General features: G+C 31.2%; 1 protein-coding gene across 1 annotated transcript in view; it reads right to left on the reverse strand.

The window, feature by feature from the left end:
* Positions 1-14516, reverse strand: part of LOC143058409 (transcription initiation factor TFIID subunit 5-like) — a 43944-nt gene that overhangs the window by 23745 nt on the left and 5683 nt on the right. Inside the window, exons 3-11 of the mRNA XM_076231904.1 lie at positions 14194-14272; positions 12073-12151; positions 11394-11517; positions 9305-9423; positions 6151-6228; positions 4612-4712; positions 4068-4159; positions 2582-2701; positions 2044-2189 (exon numbers count right to left, since the gene is read on the reverse strand). Coding sequence (XP_076088019.1) covers positions 2044-2189; positions 2582-2701; positions 4068-4159; positions 4612-4712; positions 6151-6228; positions 9305-9423; positions 11394-11517; positions 12073-12151; positions 14194-14272 — 938 coding nt within the window. The remainder of the gene's footprint in view (positions 1-2043; positions 2190-2581; positions 2702-4067; positions 4160-4611; positions 4713-6150; positions 6229-9304; positions 9424-11393; positions 11518-12072; positions 12152-14193; positions 14273-14516) is intronic.

Consider the following 14516-nt stretch of genomic DNA (forward strand, 5'->3'; position numbering starts at 1 on the left):
CTGTTGTTGTTCGGTTGTGACATTTTTCAACAGGCTATATTTATTTCAGATTTTCCATTGAAGTTGATCACATAATCACTAAAATGTACTACATGTATTAAAGAACAAAGTTTTAAACAAGGGTTTGATAATAACTCAGTACCAAGGTTCACGAATGGTTAATATTGGCCCTAAATTTTTGTGGTTTTTTAAATCGAGCCAAAAAATTACAAATGTAACAAAGAAATACTTGAGATAAGACTATTAATACAAAAATATTTTTGTTTTATTCATAATTATATTTGGCTGCCATCTACGATCTACAATCCGAATTTTTTTTTGTATAGATGAATTCCATATCAAAATTGGAATATTTTGGTTCCAACATATTATAGATCGTAGGCGGCAGCCAAGTTGTTTCTAAAAGCTTTTAGGTCGGAACATTGCACAAAATAATCAGATGCTGACAAAATGTCCAATATGGGCTTACTTTGGAGAATACTATGCTCGTTTATGAAAATAACTAACTTATTTAGCATTAAATAGGCTATTATTTGAACTTGGAATTATTTTTAACTATGGAATTTGCAAAGTTTCTTGTGTTTGAAATTTTTTGATAAATTCTATGTTTATTCTGTATCATAATGTTTTGAGCGGTGCCTAACACTTTCCACACAATGTATTTTGTATAGATAGTGTTATGCGCGGCACAGTACATTCTAGTGTTGTGCGTGGCACAGTACATTCTATGAAAATGTGTTATAGATAGTGTTGTGCGGGGCACAGTACATTCTATGAAAATGTGTTATAGATAGTGTTGTGCGCGGCACAGTACATTCTATTGGAAATGTGTTATCTTCTTTGTAATAGAAAGTGTTGTTTGCAGCACAGAACATTTTAATACAGAATATAAAACATAGAATTCATTAAATATTTCGATCACAGGAAATTATGAAAATTCCATCATTAAAAAAAATTCCAAGTTCAAACAATAGCCAATAATAATACTTTTGAAATAGATCCATTTACGAACCAAGTTGTGACCTTTTTGATGTTTTATGATAAAGTTGATATTTTAGGCCATTTTGTGCCATAAGTGAACCTTGTTCTTTACTGCACCAGATGTGCATTTCAAATATAAATGTTTCTTGAGTGATATTGAAGAATAGGATCAAACTTTAGAAACCATACAGAGATATTCAAATGCATGTTTTAATAATCTCTTAAGCTTACATGAAACATATAACTAAAACTTTGGAAACAGCTGATAATCATTAAAAATAGAATGTTTAAGTAGAAAATCTTTAATGGAATATCACTTGTCATATAATAGTGATGTCCAACATTGGAGACATTTTGTAATTTTTCTTTACAACTAATCAGAATGTTTTTCTCTCATGGTATTTTAATTTTTTTTTTTTCTATAAAGTTGACCTTTTCAATATTTCTAGTTGGTTTTTTTTATTTTGTCAGCTCATGTCATTTTGGATAATAATAACTCTGGATATTTCAAACTTTGGAAGGGATTTCTATTTTTTTTTTTTGTACAGTAAAATTCTACATTGCCACCCCTATATGGTTACCCAATTTTCAATGGCTTCACCTAGGTACAAAGTAAGGTTTGAATAGAACAGCCCTGGAGCTAGCATGTCAGCAACTGTTATTAGCCCTTTTTAATGTATGTATTGTTGTCATTTTGCTTAGTTTCTTTTGTTACCTATTCTTCCTTCTTTTAAACTAAGTTTTAATGTGCATATTGCTGCGTGTTTAACCACGCTGCATTATTTGCGCCTTTTCCAAGCCATGTCAGAGCCTTGTACCTTTCTTGGTCTTGTATGATTTTTAAATTAAGTTCCTTTATGTTTTGAAATTAAGAGTGACATTCATTTTCACTGAACTAGTACACAATTTTGTTTAGAGGCCAGCTGAAGCCTGCCACCAAAAACTGGATTTTTCTTCTGTGTTGAAGACCCATTGGTGGTCTCCGGCTGTTTTCTGCTTTGGTCGGGTTGTTATCTCTTTGACACATGCCCCATTTCCATTCTCAATTTTAATATTAAATACCTGAATCCTTGTCTATAATTTCCAAGTCGTCACCAGACTTCATTCCTCTTAATTTACTTGGTGTCAGTGTAAACACTCGAATAGTAGAATCAGCAAAACCAGCAGACATCAAACTGGAGTCTTCACAGACATTCACTGTGGTTACTCTATAAATATGTATGTTGTAATCAGCAGAAGGTAAATCTATAAAAGTGGCTTATTTTTTGCACAGATTACATTTCCAATTTCAAATACCCAATGTTACTCTAAAAATTGTACATTGTTATTATAATCAGTGTCAATAAGATAAAAAATGTCAAGTGGCATATATTATGCACAGAATAAATTCCAATATCAAATGCCCTTCAAGCATTTAGCTAATGCATGTAAATAACTTTGAAAAAGAAGTGAAAACAGAGCAAAACAATATTTTATTTGGTTTATATGGAAAAATTTCATAGAGAACATAATTTGCACTGCAGACAACAATAGGTTTAATTGGACTTATCCTTCAACATTTATAGATTATTATTACAATAAGCTACATTGTTTTACATACCCTTGGTGAGCATTTGTAATGGAATAAAAACAAACTGTAGGCATCTGATCTGGACCTATTCTCACTCGTTTAATAGCCTCTCGAAAAGAATTTATCTTCTCCAACTTATCTTGGTCTTTCCTGTGAACAAAGAAAGATAACCCTAGCTTCTTTAACAACACAAACTTCTAGAAAAGGAAAATTACAGGTGTTTTTTCACAATCCTATAAATAAAGAATTGTGTACCTTGCTAAACAAACTTTATACTTGTTGTTCAAACATTATTTTTTTCCTTCTATATTATGTTCTTGGGGTTAAAAATTATATGTACTGAAGTTAGCATTGTTTGTTGAAAATGTTTTATATGCATGTGTTGAAAATGTTTTATATATCATGACATTAAAATACTAAATCCCTGGGATGTGTTTTAGTTGATTTTAGTCTCTGATGCATGATTTTTTTATTATTAATTGTTTTTGGCTTTTAACTAGCTGTCAGTAACTGCGAGTACTCTCAAATTGTATTTTCTTGTTAATTCGACCTGTTGATACTGTTTATAATGCTTTTTTTTTAAATTTTATATTTATATGGATCTTGTCTATATACCAGCTTTGATTATTTGGAATATATTCTAAGTTTCACTTCTGCTTACTACATTTGTATAAACTTCAAGATTTACCTGTATTTTTTTAAAACCATTTTTTTTTTCTAAAGTGAATATTTTCGAAGGGTTAAATATTTCGCAGTGGTGACTTGCCATGGCTTTGTTTGGACTTGTTTGTTTGCTTTTTGGCCTTGAATGTTTGTCCCTAATATTTTATTAAATGCATTTGCATTCAGATATCGCAATTCAAGTTAATTCGTTTAGAGTGTAGTAATGTACGTTTTTTTATTGAGTTAACCCTGCCAATTGATATTTTACCGTGTGTTTTTCTATGTTGTGATGTTATGCTATTGTCTCAGAAAAAGGGAGAAGGTTTGGATCCATTAAAACGTTTAATCCCGCTGCAATGATTGCACCTGTCCTAAGTCAGGAATCTGATGTACAGTAGTTGTCAATTGTTTATGTAATTTATACGTGTTTCTCGTTTTTTAAAATTTTTATATAGATTAGACCGTTGGTTTTCCCGTTTGAATGGTTTTATACTAGTAATTTTGGGGCCCTTTATAGCTTGTTGTTCGGTGTGAGCCAAGGTTCCGTGTTAAAGACTGTACATTGACCTATAACGGTTTACTTTTTTGAATTGTTATTTGGATGGAGAGTTGTCTCATTGGCACTCACACCACATCTTCCTACATGTATATCTATGTGCATTGAACTGATTGATTCAATAATTATCAACAATTATTTCTGACTTGATTTGTAAGCTTTTTTCTAATTCATTATAGGACATGAGGTAAATAAATTTCAGTAGCTTATTATATTCAATTTTCAAAGTATACATGTAACTTGAACATGATTTTTTTATCATTTTTAATTCAATTGTGCTTATTTCAAATAACTTACAGTTCAGGTAATGGTATCCTGTTACTTTGTGGTGCATGTGGATCATTCTTGGACTTCCTCATTAAAAGTGGATCTTTCTTTGCTTTCTTTTTCTGAAATTCATATTAAAAAATAAAATATTTTTATATAATGTCATTAATTAATAGATGGTTCACCATAGAAACAAGGAAACAAACTGAACACAATTTGCGTCAGAAAAAAACAGTACAATAAAACAAGCTTAACTTATCAATTGTAGAAAAAAAAACATATTTTCAAAAGGCTTTCTTGAAATTCTTTGAAAAATTGTAAACATTCAAAAACTCCAGTGTTAAAACTTTTATGCTACGGTCCTCTGTTCTTCAAATCAGCACAAAATGTTAGGCTTCATATAAAAATAGGAAGATGCGGTATGATTGCAAATGTGACTACTCTCCAACCAAGACCAAATAATGTAGAAGTTGTTAAAAACAGCAATATGTCCAATATCACTATATACATAGAAATTAGTTTGTTTATGAGGCTCATTAGGGATATTGATCTAGTGATTTGTACCCAATCTAACCTTAGGTTTGTCCTCTCCTTCAGGTGCCTCATCATCATCATCTACAGGTATATTGATATCAGGCTCCTTTAGTAAACCATAAAATACTTTTGCTTTATTTGCTGAAATTAAAGTATCCTTTTAATTAAAATTAACCATTGTAAATAATATATGTTTATATTATTCTTCCAGTACATTCCTAGCCAGAGAGTCACAACATTTTTTCTTCTCAAGATGGCTAAATCTTGGATGTTGAAGTATGATATTTAAATGTGGTGATGATAACAAACTATGCGGAGTGGAGAACTATGTGAACTACTGAGATAACACATCATGAACATAGAATATATTTTTGGTCTCCCTGTGTTATAATCTTCTGCAGTAACAGCAAATGATATGCCTGTTCCCAGTAATAATTCCAAGCAATTGGTAAAGAAATTTAATGTGCTTGTTATACAAGTGAGAGATTTAGAAAGCTTTCAAACCAGATTTAATCCACAATTTTTTATAAGACTCTTTTTTTTGTTTTGCTATTTCACTGTTTAAGGAGGCTAGCGGGTACAAAAATTTCAGCAAAAAATTAAACATATATGTATTTTCCTTACAAATCTTATTTATCACACTTTGTTATTACTTTAAGATATGGTACAAAAAAAACCCAAAAAAATCGATTTGGTCCCCAGATGACTTTTAAAATGAACATATATAGTTATCAAAGGTAACAGGATTATAATTTAGTACGCCAGACGTGCATTTCATCTACATAAGACTTATCAGTGACACTCATTTAAAATATCAATGACAAAGCTCCAAATTATCTCCATTTGGTGCAAAAATGCCATTTTTTGGCATTAAAATTGAAATATCATTTTTAACTCAGCGGTGACCCATATTTTTTATTATTGTTTTCAAATAAGCTGTACATAAACAAAATAATTGTAAAATTTAAGCGATTTCTGTAATTTAGTTCTTTTTTTATTTCGTTATTACCTCTATTTCTCCTGTAAGTTCAACAGAAAAAAAGGACATTCACAAATTTGTATGCTTCTTTCGGAGGCAGATTGTGAGCTTAAATGAACGGTGACCCCATTTTTTTATTTCATTTTTCTATCAAGTATATGATAAAGTTTATTTCTAGAAAATTTAGCAAAATCTTATATTAAAAAAAAAAATTGATTTATACCCGCGAGCCCCTTAAAGTTTTGTGAACTATCTCGTACCAGACAAATGCATATTAGAATGTGTAAAGACTCTCATTTTTTCAAAGAGTAGAGTCCAATAACTTTTTGAAGCAAAAAATGTAATGAAGTATAGATTTCCCAGGTCATTAAAATTCCATTAAAAAACAGTGACTCATTTCACAAAAACTTGTACAAGAAAAAGACCCTGTAAGTCATGATTGTTTCAATATGACGTATTATCAGTCTTTTTCTAAACAAAATTGAAAAAAGAGCCCTTGGCATTAATTCTTTGCTAGAATTGCATAATTGGACCTAAAATTAATTTGCTTAGTGTTTAACTTAGCCTCTGCTTTTGAATAACTTTATCATGTATCCATACCATCTCTCTCTGCCTCTCCTAACAATCCACCACCAGTTGCTGTTATCTGTTGTTTATTTCTAGGAACTCCATCAAAAACTATAAATAGATCATAGGTAATATCATATAATGGTTTATACATTTAAACACAATTATTAAATGGCTTATACATTTACAGTTAAAATATTAAAGCATGCAATCCAAGAGTTTAAATGCCTTGCTTGCCAACTTTGTTTGGATGTTTGCTCATGTATTGTAATTTAGATTGCCACCCTAATTCAATGGGTTGGTGGAGTATTAGTGTCTGTTTACTATACACGAAGGTTTGATTGGTCAATGAATATTAAACTTGTTTCCAATATAATATCCATTGTCCAATCAACTCTTTTTTTATATAGTAAACAAACTGTTACTCCGCCTCTCCATTGAATTTAGGTGTCAATCTTAATTACAATGCATTCGCATGAGCATACAACCAAACAAAGTTGCCAAGCAAGGCATTGAACTCTTGGATTGCATGCTTTAATAGTTTAACTGTAAACACACATCATTGCAAAGGACATACTTAGGTGAAACAAAATACAAAATATTTAACACTTGTATGAGGTTCACTTATATATGTATCAAAAATGAATTTCTAATGAATAATGATTCCAGATTACTTTTGTTTCTTTATTAACCTCTTGCCGAAGACAACAAAATTACAATATGTGTCAATAGGACACCATGCCTCACTTGCTTATCATATGTTCACATTCAGTGAACTGTAACCAGATGCTCTGCAGGGCTCAGCTTTATACGACCGCAGAGGTTGAACCCTGAACGGTTGGGGCAAGTATGGACATAACATTAAAGCTGGATTCAGCTCTAAATTTGGATTATGATTAAATATTTGACACAGCATAGGTTTCTGACACAGAATGAATGTGGTCTAATGAACTTAAATTTTTTTTTTTGCCTTTGAGCATGTTGAGCAATTCACTATGCTGTTGAATATTAATCCTCTCAAAAAAATGTTTGAAGAAATTTTCTTTTTATTTATGAAATCTAAAATGAGAAAAATTGAACCCCCCCCCCCCCCAATTTTTTTTTTCACATCCCCTTTTCCCTTATTCCAAAACTGATCTCAATTCAAATTTCTAATGGAGTTTGCAACAATAACTACTCATTTAAATACATCATAAAATATTAAAATGTAAAAAAGGGCTTGTTATCACTGAATGGTAAAGATTGTTTAATTTATCAGTTGGTAGTAAAAGTGAATATACATTGTATATTGTGTAAAACAATGATTTAAGTTGATTCAACTACTATTCTGGACAAAGAAAGATAACTCCAATTGAAAATTTCTTGCTAATGTGCAATATTGTGCAATTAGATATTTCTTGCTATTGCGCAATACTGTACAATTGAAAATACTTGCTATTGCACATTACTGTGCAATTGAAGATTTCTAGCTATTGCGCAATACTGTGCAATTGAAAATTTCTTGTTACTGCACAATACTTAATATAATAATTTTGGATCCTGATTTGGACCAACTTGAAAACTGGGCCCATAATCAAAAATCTAAGTACATGTTTAGATTCAGCATATCAAAGAAGCCCAAGAATTCAATTTTTGTTAAAATCAAACTTAGTTTAATTTTGGACCCTTTGGACTTTAATGTAGACCAATTTGAAAACGGGATCAAAAATTAAGAATCTACATACACAGTTAGATTCGGCATATCAAAGAACCCCAAATAATCAATTTTTGATAAAATCAAACTTAGTTTAATTTTGGACCCTTTGGACTTTAATGTAGACCAATTTGAAAACGAGACCAAAAATTAAGAATCTACATACACAGTTAGATTCGGCATATCAATGAACCCCAAATAATCAATTTTTGATGAAATCAAACAAAGTTTAATTTTGGACCCTTTGGGCCCCTTATTCCTAAACTGTTGGGACCAAAACTCTCATAAACCTTGTGTTTAAATTTCATAGATTTCTATTTACTTATACTAAAGTTATGGTGCAAAAACCAAGGAAAATGCTTATTTGGGCCCCTTTTTGGCCCCTAATTCCTAAACTGTTGGGATCTTACCTCCAAAAATCAATCCCAACCTTCCTTTTGTGGTCATAAACCTTGTGTTTAAATTTCAATGATTTCTATTTACTTATACTAAAGTTATTGTGCAAAAACCAAGAATAATGCTTATTTGGGCCCTTTTTGGCCCCTTATTCCTAAACTGTTGGAACCAAAACACCCAAAATCAATCCCAACCTTCCTTTTGTGGTCATCAACCTTGTGTTTAAATTTTAATGACTTCTATTTACTTATACTAAAGTAATTGTGCAAAAACCAAGAATAATGCTTATTTGGGCCCTTTTTGGCCCCTAATTCCTCAACTATTGGAACCAAAACACCCAAAATCAATCCCAACCTTCCTTTTGTGGTCATAAACCTTGTGTCAAAATATCATTGATTTCTATTAACTTAAACTAAAGTTATAGTGTGAAAACCTAGAAAATGCTTATTTGGGCCCTTTTTGGCCCCTAATTCCTAAACTGTTGGGACTAAAACTTCCAAAATCAATCCCAACCTTCCTTTTATGGTCATAAACTTTGTGTTTAAATTTCATAGATTTCTATTTACTTAAACTAAAGTTATAGTGCGAAAACCAAAAATATTCCGACGACGCCAACGTGATACAAATATAAGACCAAAAAATTTTCAATTTTTGCAGTCGTATAAAAATGGGGTAAATGAAACATTGTCATATATTCTCATAAGTTTACATCAAAATGACCATGTGTAATAAGTTTCAAGTTGATGTGACCATACATTCATGGTAACTAAGATCACCCCAAGTTTCTGATGAGGTTTGTGTTGCTTTTATTTTTTGTGTACTTTTGTTTGTCTGTTTGTCTTTTTCTTTTTTAGCCATCATGCATGGCGTTGTTAGTTTTTGGTTGAATGTTTCTCTGCTATCTTTGCCTCTTTTTTCTGAATCAAATACTTTAACATGGAGAGAACAAACAGACAGTAATATGCACTATTACAGCAACATAAAAACTTGTATCATCTGGTCAAGCCTTGTAGATGTGTAATGCCCATCCACTATTAGGGGTACAGCAACATAAAAACTTGTATCATCTGGTCCAACCTTGTAGATGTGTAATCTTACCATCAATAAATAAGTGTTCCTGGATTATGGTCAGTAGTGGTTTCATCTGATTCTCCTGTAGATACCTCTTCAGATGATTGTAGGAATCACGGGACATTTTAATTATAAATCTGCTGGCCCTAAAATATTTATAGAAATGGATAGGACAAACTTTTCTATGCTAATATATTAAGTCCTTAAAATATCATGTGCAAAAATAACACAACAAATTCATTTGCATCTGGGAATGTGAGGTAATTTTTACTAAACCCCAACCACTCATAAAAAAAAAAATTTCACTTACAATTCTCATTCTTACAAAATTCTAATAAAAATACAAACAAAAATATTTTTTATATGATGTCAACTGAAATATGGGCAATACCAATGCAGGAAGAAGGTAGATGGTTAGTATTTTTTTTTCTGAGGGATATATTGAGCAATAAATTTTGTATTTCTTTATCAAACAAGAGTGCACACGCTGAAATGTCTCGCCTTTATACTAATCATTGATATTATGTTGATAGTCCTAAGTATAAAGTTAAGCTTTATAACAACTGTCACATAAACTTAACATTAACCAAGATAACTAAACAAAGACCAATGAACCTTGAAAATGAGGTCAAGGTCAGATGAACCATGCCAGACAGACATGTACAGCTAACAATGCTTCTATACAACATATATAGTTGACCTATTACTTATAGTTTAAGAAAAATAGACCAAAACACAAAAACTTAACACTGTGCAATGAACCGTGAAAATGAGGTCACGGTCAAATAAAACCTGCACGACTGACACCAAATATAGTTGACCTATAGCATATAGTATTAGATAAAAAGACCAAAACTCAAAAACTTAATATTGACCACTGAACCATGAAAATGAGGTCAAGGTCACATGACATCTGCCCGCTAGACATGTACACCTTACAATCATTCCATACAACAAATATAGTAGACCTATTGCATATAGTATGAGAAAAACAGACCAAAACACAAAAAATTAACTATAACCACTGAACCATGAAAATGAGGTCAAGGTCAGATGACACCTGCCAGTTGGACATGTACACCTTACAGTCCTTCCATACACCGAATATACTAGTCCTATTGCTTATAGTATCTGAGATATGGACTTAACCACCAAAACTTAACCTTGTTCACTGATCCATGAAATGAGGTCGAGGTCAAGTGAAAACTGTCTGACAGACATGAGGACCTTGCAAGGTACGCACATATGAAATATAGTTATCCTATTACTTATAATAAGAGAGAATTCAACATTACAAAAAATTTGAACTTTTATTCCAAGTGGTCACTGAACCATGAAAATGAGGTCAAGGACATTGGACATGTGACTGACTAAAACTTCGTAACATGAGGCATCTATATACAAAGTATGAAGCATCCAGGTCTTCCACCTTCTAAAATATAAAGCTTTTAAAAAGTTAGCTAACACCGCCGCCGTAGCCGCCGGATCACTATCCCTATGTCGAGCTTGCTGCAACAAAAGTTGCAGGCTCGACAAAAACTAAATGTTACCATATATTAATGAGCATTGACTGGCTATTGCAAACTACATTGATACCCCAATTTAAAATATTTTAACTAGCTAGAACAGTCAAGTCAACGATAAAGGAAGAAATAAGAGATGTGGAATATTGTAATTAAGACACAAAGACAAAGATCATTAGATGTAAACAATAACAGGTCACTGTACTTTTTCAACTATGCGGAAAATCAATATTGTATAGTAAGCTACAAAAAAACCTAAGATAACAAATTTGAGTTAAGTTAATTTTTTATTTAACTTGGAGCTATCCCCAGTATTTTAAGATGGCAACTTTGGAATTTGAAATAGCAAATTTCTAAAAACAAAAGCACTTTACTTAAAGTCTATTAAATGTAGAAAATAAAGATCAATTCATTTATGGTTCTATAACATGTAAAAGTCATTTGGTGAACATTGCTTGAAAAATAGTTTGAAGTTCAAAATTATTTTTATCCACAAGTGAATTTAATCTTTTTATTACACTACATAAACTTGTCCAAGAAATATTTCCTTTCAGAAACTATTGTCTAACAAATTTATAATTATTGTAACTTACTTAAAATTATCCATGAGTTGATTGCCTCTCATGTGTTCTCTTTTGGTTACTGATGATAATTGTCTTAAGTCATCTTGGTAATAATATTCTTGTTCTCCTGAAAACTTGTGGAAGAATTCCATAGCTAAAAATATAGAATACAAACATGACAAATACATAAGGTAAAACATTATCTTACCTCCTATACATTTCTAGGAATGTGATTGGTTAAAAGCGCCCTTGTGGAGACTGTGTATATTTCATATTAGGTTAGTAGGGAGGCAGGGCTTATCTCATATAAGATAAAACATTTTCAGACTTGAATATTAAAAAAAAATTGTTTCCATTGATGTTGGATGCATAAAAACACATTTCTAACAATTTTACCTATTTCTCATTTTTACATGTAGTACACTTTTTGTCTGTTTGTTGTTTTCTTTTTTAGTCATGGTGTTGTCAGTTAATTTTTCAATCTATCATGTCTATGAGTTTGACTGTCTCTCTGGTATCTTTTGTCTCTCTTTGATAAAGCAAAACATCAATGCAATCAGTAAACATCAGTTTTTTTAAGTAGATTTTGACTTGTTTTACAATCTGGATAATGGGATTCAGGACAATTTCAAGTTGAGGCATGAAAATCAGCATGATTCCGCCAAAATTTGGATAGTTGGCGAGTCTGCATTTGTTAAAGTAAACTTACCATGTCTTTCATGCTGGTTGTATACAAGTTCTAAGTACATGTGGACAAACACAGGGTACAATATCAAATACAGTTCAACCTAAAATACCAATATTTCAATGTCAGTCAATAGCCTTTACAAGTAAAAAATATTTCTTATCCATTTTCTAAAAATCACGAATTACCTCCCCTTAATTTTTTGGGCAAATTTACTTTAAAACTTAAAGTTATATATGTTTTGTTAAACCATGAAAATTTTGATAATATAAAAAATTTTATATCAGGAATTACCTCCCCTTTATTTTTCTAGAAAATTTATTTGAAACTCAATAAAAAAATTTAAATTGCAATAAATTCTTAAAATAAGTTTCTTGGGTTTATTTAATTAATTTTCATACTTTTCATCCTTATAAAATATGAAACAAGACTGTCCAAAGTACATGGATGCCCCATCTGCACTATCATTTTCTATGTTCAGTGGACCGTGAAAATGGGATAAAATCTCTAATTTGACATTAAAATTAGAAAGATCATATCATAGGGAACATGTTTACTAAGTTTCAAGTTGATCGGACTTCATCTTCATCAAAAACTACCTCAACCAAAAAATTTAACCATAACTTTAACCTGAAACGGGACAGACGGACAAACAAACAGATGGACCACAGACCAGAAAACATAATGACCATAAATAATAAATTGGGCATGAAAATAAAAAAATAATGTTTCTTATTAAAGTGTTATTGCATCAATTACATGGCCTTTTCCATATCAGCCTGGGTATCATCCCGAGACCCCCATATCAGCCCGAGACGGAGTAGAGGTGCTGATATGGGTCGAGGGATGATACCCAGGCTGATATGGAAAAGGCCATGTATTAATCGCTTTATCATATACTTCCGACAATAGTTTTATGTCATGAAGGCAAATAAACAAATGCAATAACTAAAACAGTCAAAAACTTAATAAAGAAGTTAAATTATGAATCAAATATACTATAATTGTCCAACAACAGCATCACTATCTCCATATATATGTATGGTAACATTTCCTTTAAAGGCAATTTGAAACATTGAAAATTTGGAAGAGTTTTATGATCATTATTACTCATGTTTGTTGTATTATAAAATGATTCATAATTGTCAATAGCATTTGTTAGCAAGTACTAAACTATCCCCACAAAAGTTCCCGTAAATGTTGACGTCGTCATAAAAAATATCTGACGTCACAATGAAAAAGTAAACAATCAATACCGGAAACACCGGAAGTGACTTGCACGAGAGGCACTATTATGGGTTTTGTGCACGAGATGCACCTGATATGGGTTATCAGCCCGGTTGGGAAATTATGGCTTGTGTACTTCCGCTCATTACACATATGCAAAAGCTATCATATCAATGCTAAGTATATGATAAATGTAAATAGTTAACATAGTGAAGCTTAAAATATGATAATACATGTATATCCCACTTCAAATAGTCAGGTCATTGATTCCATAGCAAAAGTATAAAGTTATATTTTTCCATATGTTGTGACCAAAAGGTAAAAAAAAATATTGGCTGAGTTATTTCCCTTAGACATTCAGATTTTTTTACTTGTAGAATAAAAAAGTCATCCTATCTTCTTTTATTGAATTCTTATAATTTCTTTGCTCTAATAGAATTTTAAATTATCTGGCCTTTGCAAATGTCTTTACTAATCATTTAAGTGTATTTTTATGGACAATGAAAATCCCATTTGTCTGTTATCTTCAGAACACTGCTCATTTACAAGCCCCCAAGGAGCAATTTTTAAAGGCCATGCGCAAATAATACTTAAGATCTTTGCGCAATCAGTTTCTTTGTTGAATTAATGAGACGAAACATTGAACTCTTATGAAAAAAATTGAGCAAAAGCTGGGAAAAATCATTAAAGGCATGAATTGACATCTCAAAACTTTTGTGGGATTGTAAGAAAAATTTACTTACACTTGTAAGTAAATTTTTGAGAAAATTAAGGGGAGATTATTTAAACATTATTTATTTACTTAATGTGTATATTTTTTTTTACTTCTTCAAGTAAATAAAAATAACTTGTACAAGTAGTACCCCTGACTGTCAGACTAACTTAGAGTGAATTTTAATTGTTTTTGTTAATATTTACCTTATGTACATCAAGACATGACTCTATAAATGTTTTCAGATCTGTGTAGTAATCTGTGTAACGCGTAGGATCATCTGAACTGAAATAATCAAATAATTCATGAGTTATTAACAATGATTAAGATACATTTTTTACACTCACTGTGTTGAAGACCTATTGGTGGCAGCAGGATATATTATGCTCTTTGGTCAGGTTGTTGTCTCTTTGACATATTCCCCATTCCCATTCTCAATTTTATGTACTTGATTTATCTAGTTGTAAATACATTTAAGTTTTGTAAAAATGTTAGAAATCAATGTAGATTTATAAATACTTTTCATCTA

Source organism: Mytilus galloprovincialis, chromosome 14 (assembly GCF_965363235.1).
Source record: "Mytilus galloprovincialis chromosome 14, xbMytGall1.hap1.1, whole genome shotgun sequence".
Taxonomy (NCBI): Eukaryota; Metazoa; Mollusca; class Bivalvia; order Mytilida; family Mytilidae; genus Mytilus; species Mytilus galloprovincialis.